This window comes from Hypanus sabinus, chromosome 12 (genome assembly GCF_030144855.1).
Source record: "Hypanus sabinus isolate sHypSab1 chromosome 12, sHypSab1.hap1, whole genome shotgun sequence".
Lineage (NCBI taxonomy): Eukaryota > Metazoa > Chordata > Chondrichthyes > Myliobatiformes > Dasyatidae > Hypanus > Hypanus sabinus.
The window spans coordinates 14,956,835-14,962,901 of NC_082717.1; the positions used below are offsets into that span (position 1 = coordinate 14,956,835).

General features: G+C 42.5%; 1 protein-coding gene across 1 annotated transcript in view; it reads right to left on the bottom strand.

Moving 5' to 3' along the window:
* smyd3 (SET and MYND domain containing 3) overlaps positions 1 to 1,393 on the bottom strand; it is a 990,938-nt gene extending 989,545 nt beyond the window's left edge. The window contains exon 1 of the mRNA XM_059985566.1: positions 1,174 to 1,393. Coding sequence (XP_059841549.1) covers positions 1,174 to 1,334 — 161 coding nt within the window. The 5' untranslated portion in view covers positions 1,335 to 1,393. The remainder of the gene's footprint in view (positions 1 to 1,173) is intronic.
* Between the last annotated feature and the right edge of the window lie 4,674 nt (positions 1,394 to 6,067).

Genomic DNA, 6,067 nt, shown 5'->3' on the forward strand with positions numbered 1-6,067 from the left:
TCTTCCACATGGGCAAAATGCAGACAAATAGGTCGAACTCAGATAGACATCTTAGTCTGCACGGACATGTTGGGCCAAAGGGCCTCTTTCTGGGCTATTTGACTCTTGCTGGCTTTGTTGGAAATTAGACTTGGATCTCAGTATTAAGAAACAATTCTGATCTTTTATTCCTTCTGCCAAGTAACCATATTTTCCCACCTTACCCACTCACTACAGTTGTCTATAATCCTTTGCAGGTGTTTTTTTTTTATTTGTTGATTGATTGATTGATTGAGATACAGCATGGAATAGGCCACTTCAGCCCTTCCAGCTACAATGCCCAGCAACGACCTCTTTGAACTGTGAGAGGAAACCCAGACAGCCACTGGGAGAACGAGAACGTGCAAACTCCTTACAGGCAGCAGCCGAAACTGAACCCGGGCCACTAATACTGTAAAGCGTTGGGATGCGACCGTGCCCCCCCCCCATCCTTACAGCTCACTTTCAGAGTAGTGTTGTATCATTTGCAACACTGTTTTATCATCCATCACTGTAATTTAAATAGCCGAAGACCCAAGCATATAAAATATTTACCTGCCAAGTGACTACTTCCAAAGTTCAAACAACACCTGGAATAACACACAATTCTGCAATTCAAACCTATGTTGGAATGTACAGTACTTCGATAAAGTTTTCCCAAATTAACAGTCTAGTATTCTTCAGTCAACATTACTATAACAAATTTTTTCTCTCTCAGGAGCTTGCGTGGAGTTTCGGCTGCCACATTGCCCGCAATACAACAGTCTACACAACGTGCTCAGTTGATTGCAAAGTGATTTTGTAAATCTTGAGATCACTGGCGATTGTACTTGCTCAGTGGTCTCAGGATTTTTCTCTACTTTTGTATAAAATGCACAAATTTATTTCTAAAAGTACACAGCGACTTCCTAAAGTTGGAGATTCAAGATGTATAGCTAAACCGAAGTGCTTTGCATAACTATTATAATGCGTCAAAACTGTCAGGACCATCGTAGGCTAAAAGTTTCATTAAAAATACTTCACGTAACAAATATACGAAATAGTACTTGTCATATAAAATAAAAGTAATCAAAGCAAACGTACAATACATTGCTACAGATAACGTGACAGGTACATGACAAGCCACATTCATCGCAAGTCAGACATCAGTGGTACCTGGAAAAACAGTGTTCACAGATGGACCCTCTGGCTTTCTTGGAGGGAATGCAAGCATAGGGGGAAGCAGAGTAGAGGAGTTGCCCAGGGGCTAGAGCCGCGGTAGCCCTCAGCCCCTCTCCCCGGTGTCCGCAGTTGCTCCTCTGCAAGTAGCGCGCCATCCGGCCTCGCTGCAGCTGATTCGGAATCTGGGACGTCAGCCCGCTCTTCGCCCCGCCTCCCGCCGTCTGCGCCTTGACGTCACGTGCGAGGCGCCGTCGTCACGTTGATGAATGGAGACGTACGAACACGCGGGGTGAACTCAGCAGGTCGGGCAGCGTCTGTTGAAATGAGCAGTCAACGTTTCGGGCCGAGACCCTTTGTCAGGACTCTTCTGGTGAACTTTTGGCCACTTGTTGAGTCCCTTGTGATGGGTCTTTAAAAAGCATTCACTAATTGGAGACACCTGCCAGCATCAGTCCCAGCCCGTATATCGATATTAAAATGAACATCTTACCCCGCATTAATTTTAACAGCTCAGTGATCCCACTTGCAGGATATTGGCAAAAACTGGACTCTTCATCACGATGCTACGTTTGAAACGGTAAACGACCCAGTATAAAGTGGTCAGCTCTACAATCCAAAAAATTCGGATGGGGGGGTTGGCATGTCCAAATTTTAAACTGTATCACTGGGCATTTGTATTAAAGAAGTCTTAGCTATTGAATGGAGGAGGATAAAGTTTCGTCATGGAAAAATATAGAAGAGCTAATAGCACCAATAAGGTTGAAGGACTTTTTCCTTATAGGTATGTCTACCAAAAAATGTGATTCGTATTTGTATAATCATTTTCTATCTGGGGGGAAAACATTCACTAACAGAACTTGGGTGGATAAAGGTATTACTACTCTTTAGCAAGTACTATCCTTAGCTTTCAGGAACTGGTATCTCGATATAATATTGATAAACGCTCTCTTCAACTTTAGAGTAAGATCCGCTTGCAAAGCCTACAGGGTTCCCTGGGAGTCAGATTTAAAGGACCATCCCATTTTAAGTTGGATACAAAGTGCTCCAAGACAGATAGTGTCATATATCTATGATAAATTAAACTCCCAGAAATATATGCCCACATCAGGAATGAAAGCCTGGGATAGGGACTTATCTGAATTGGGACAAGACTCAGACTGGGATGCAATTTGGGATAATGCTGCTGGTGCTTCAAAAACCCCAAATCATCGGTATATACACTTGAAATTTTGTCATAGAGCATATCTAACACTGAGAATTAGACATCAAATGGGACTGGTTCCTGACACATCTTGCTCATTTTGCCCCATTGGCTCTTTTATACATGTTGTATGGGAATGTCCAGGGGTTTTTGGTTTGTGGGGGAAGGTTATCACTACTCTTACAGAACTAATGGAGTTACTATTTCCAGTGGACCCCGCTGTACATCTTCTAAATGATGACTTCCACCTTTCCCTTATGGAAAAAACATGCAAAGTCTGGCTGGCAGGCCTGACTGCAGCTAAGAAGATTGTAGTCCAGCGTTGGAAACCTCCTCATGATATTTCAAGTACTCACTGGCTTCGGAGCTTTTTGGACATTTCTTACCTGAAATTATAATCAGCAAGGGTAAATGACGCACGACCAAACACAATCTTAATGTGGACAAATTTGATATCTAACTTAAAAGATCTTCTGTTAAAATAGGAATGCTCTGTCTGTGTATGCACTACTATTCAGTTGGTTGGTAGTGGGGTTAAACAGTCAAAATGTAATCGGCAACTGGTTGTATTAAATGTAATTTGTTGGTGTTGCAATAAAAATTAGTGATAAAAAAGCATTCACTAATAATGATTAAATAGATAATTTTTATATAAATAAACTCACATGCTGAGGTGCAATTCTGTGACATCCTATCAGCCCAATCTACCAAGTCAAGTTTATTGTCTTTTAACTATAAACATGTATATAACCATATACTGTAATGTATATAGAAATGTTACGTTTCTCCAAACCAGGGTGTAAAGCGCTGCAGAACATATAACATGCATAATAACTTGTGAAGGTAAGGATAACATCTACAGATGAATCATGACTAAATAACAAATTAAAGAGCATAAATTAAATATTGTTAAATTGCAGAACAGATTAACTAGTGACACTTCAATTACAATGTGGCCCGGAGTTCAGAAACCTTATGGCCTGAGGGAAGAAACTGTTTCTCATCCTGACCTTTCTTGTTTTTATGCATCAGAGTCTCCTGCCTGATGGTAGAAAGTCAAAGAGGATGCTGAATGGATGGCTGGGATCCTAAATAATATTAGGGCCCTGCGTACACAGCACTCCTGATAAATGTCCTGGATGGATAGTACGGAAACCTCTATGATCCTCTCAGCGGTTCCCACAATCTTTTGTAAGGACTTCTGGTCTGATGCTCGGCTACTCCCATACCAGATGGAGATGCAACTTGTCTGGACACTTTCCTGTTCTCCTGTAAAATACAGTTAAGTCTGGAATGGAGGGAGCCTTGATTGCCTCAATCTCCATAGGGAATGGAGGCACTGCTTTGCCTTATTTAGGGAGATGATACTAAGGGACCAGGTGAGATATTCCGTGATGTGAACTCGCAAGAACTTGGTGCACTTAACTCTGCAGAAGTCATGTATTTGCACAGGGGGATGGTTTGCCTTCAACTTCCTGAAGTGTACAATGATCTCCTTGGTTTTCTCCATGTACAGGCTAGGGCTGTTCTCATCACAGGAATCCACCAGCCACTCCACCTACTCATCGTTGTTGATGCAGCTAACCACTGTGGTGTCATCCGCAAACTTGATGACAGTTTGAGCTGAATCCTGCAACCCAGTCATGTGTCAGCAGTGTGAACAGCAGCAGGCTGAGCACACAGCACTGGGGAGCGCCAGTGACCTTCATTTATTTCATTCTTTGTGATCTGTTACCTGTATTAGCCCAGTTATTAAGTATATTTATAGCGGAGGCTGATCGGTTCTTGATTAGTAAGGGTATCAAAGGTTATGGGTAGAAGGCAAAAGAATGCAGTTGAGAGGGAGAATAAATCAGCCATGATCGAATTGTGAAGCTGACCCAATGGACCAAATAGCTTAATTCTGTTCCTATATCTAATGGTCTTCATCAATAATTGGGGGTAATGGTGTGTCGCTCTCACTGGTATTCAGGAGAATGAGAAAGTACCTTATAAAAACATTGTTAAATAGAATTATGAAAGGGATAGATAAGATAGAGGCAGGAAAGTTGTTTCTACTGGTTTGTGAGGCTAGAACTAAGAGATATAGCCTCAAGATTCAGGAAGCTGATTGAGGACAGAGGTAAGGAGGAACTGTTTTTCTCTCAGAGTAGTAGATCTGTAGAATTCTATGCCCGGAGACATATTAAATATATTTAAGACACAGTTGCATAGATTTTTGTGTAGCAGGAGAATTCGGGATTGTGAGGAAATGGTAGGTAAGTGGACCTGAGACCACTGCCATATCAGCCATGATCTTATTGAACGGAAGAACAGATTCGACAAGTAAATGGCCTCTCCCTCTCCTATTTCTTGTGTTCTTCTGAAAGAACTTCCAGTGAGAAGTTCTGGGATTTAAATTCAATGATGATGAAAGACTGGCTATATATTTTCAAATCATAACAGTGAATGACTTGGAGAGAAAACTGCAAGTGGTGGAGTTCCCATGCAGTTTCCACCCTGTGCATTTTATGGAGAAGATCTCTCTCTCTCTCTCTCTCGATACAGAGCAGAATGGGCCCTTCCAGCCCTTTGAGCCACACCGCCCAGCAACCCCCCAACTTAACCCTAGCCTAATCACAGGACAATTTATAATGACCAATTCATCTGCCAACCAGTGGGTCTTTGGTCTATGGGAGGAAACCGGACCATCATGGTAGAAACCCACACGGTCACAGAGAGATTGAGCAAACTCTTTACAGACAGCGAGAATTGAACCCGGGTCGCTGGGTCTATAGCGTTGCTCTAACCACTACGGCACCGTGCTGCCCTACATGATTCCTCATGGCATTATGGTTCCACCGTGGTGTTGCAAGTCGTACAGCTGTCTCAATCTGACTTTGGTACTGACCTCCATGCTGCTTGATTACATTTTGCATCTTCTCCTGTGATTGCATGAGTTTCCCGTGGATAATAGTTTCTTCTTACACTCCAAAGACATATCGGTTGTTAGGTCAACCGGCTACTGAAAATTAGCATTGGTGCCTCATGAGAATCACACAGATTATTATCTGAAATAATACAAACAAACAAATTACGGGGATTTCATGGGGAATGGTATTGCAATGTGGGCTGGCATTGGCTTGATGGTTTGAATGGCCCTCTGTACTGCCAGTATACATGAGTATCAGTGTATTTTATACAATATGCACACTGCAGTTACTGTTTAGGGTGATTAATGGGGTGTGAGCTTTGCAGCAGTTTGCCCCACTGTGTGATGAACTGAGCCTACTCTAGCTGCTCGGGGTCTATGGACTCAATTTGGTTCTGAATGCTGTTGCTTGCTTTTATTGTTTGCATGATTTGTGTTTTTTTTCTCTGCACTAGGTGTTGGTCTTTTTTTTTAATTGGGTTCTTTCAGGTTTCTTGCTTTGTAAGCAGGTACAGAGGAGATTTACCAGGATGCTGCCTGGTTTAGAGAGTGTGGATTATGATCAGAGATTAAGGGAGCTAGGGCTTTACTCTTTGGAGAGAAAGAAGATGAGAGGAGACATGATAGAGGTGTACGAGATATTAAGAGGAATAGACAGAATGGACAGCCAGCGCCTCTTCCCCAGGGCACCACTGCTCAGTACAAGAGGACATGGCTTTAAGGTAAGGGGAGGGAAGTTCAAGGGGGATATTAGAGGAAGGTTTTCACTCAGAGAG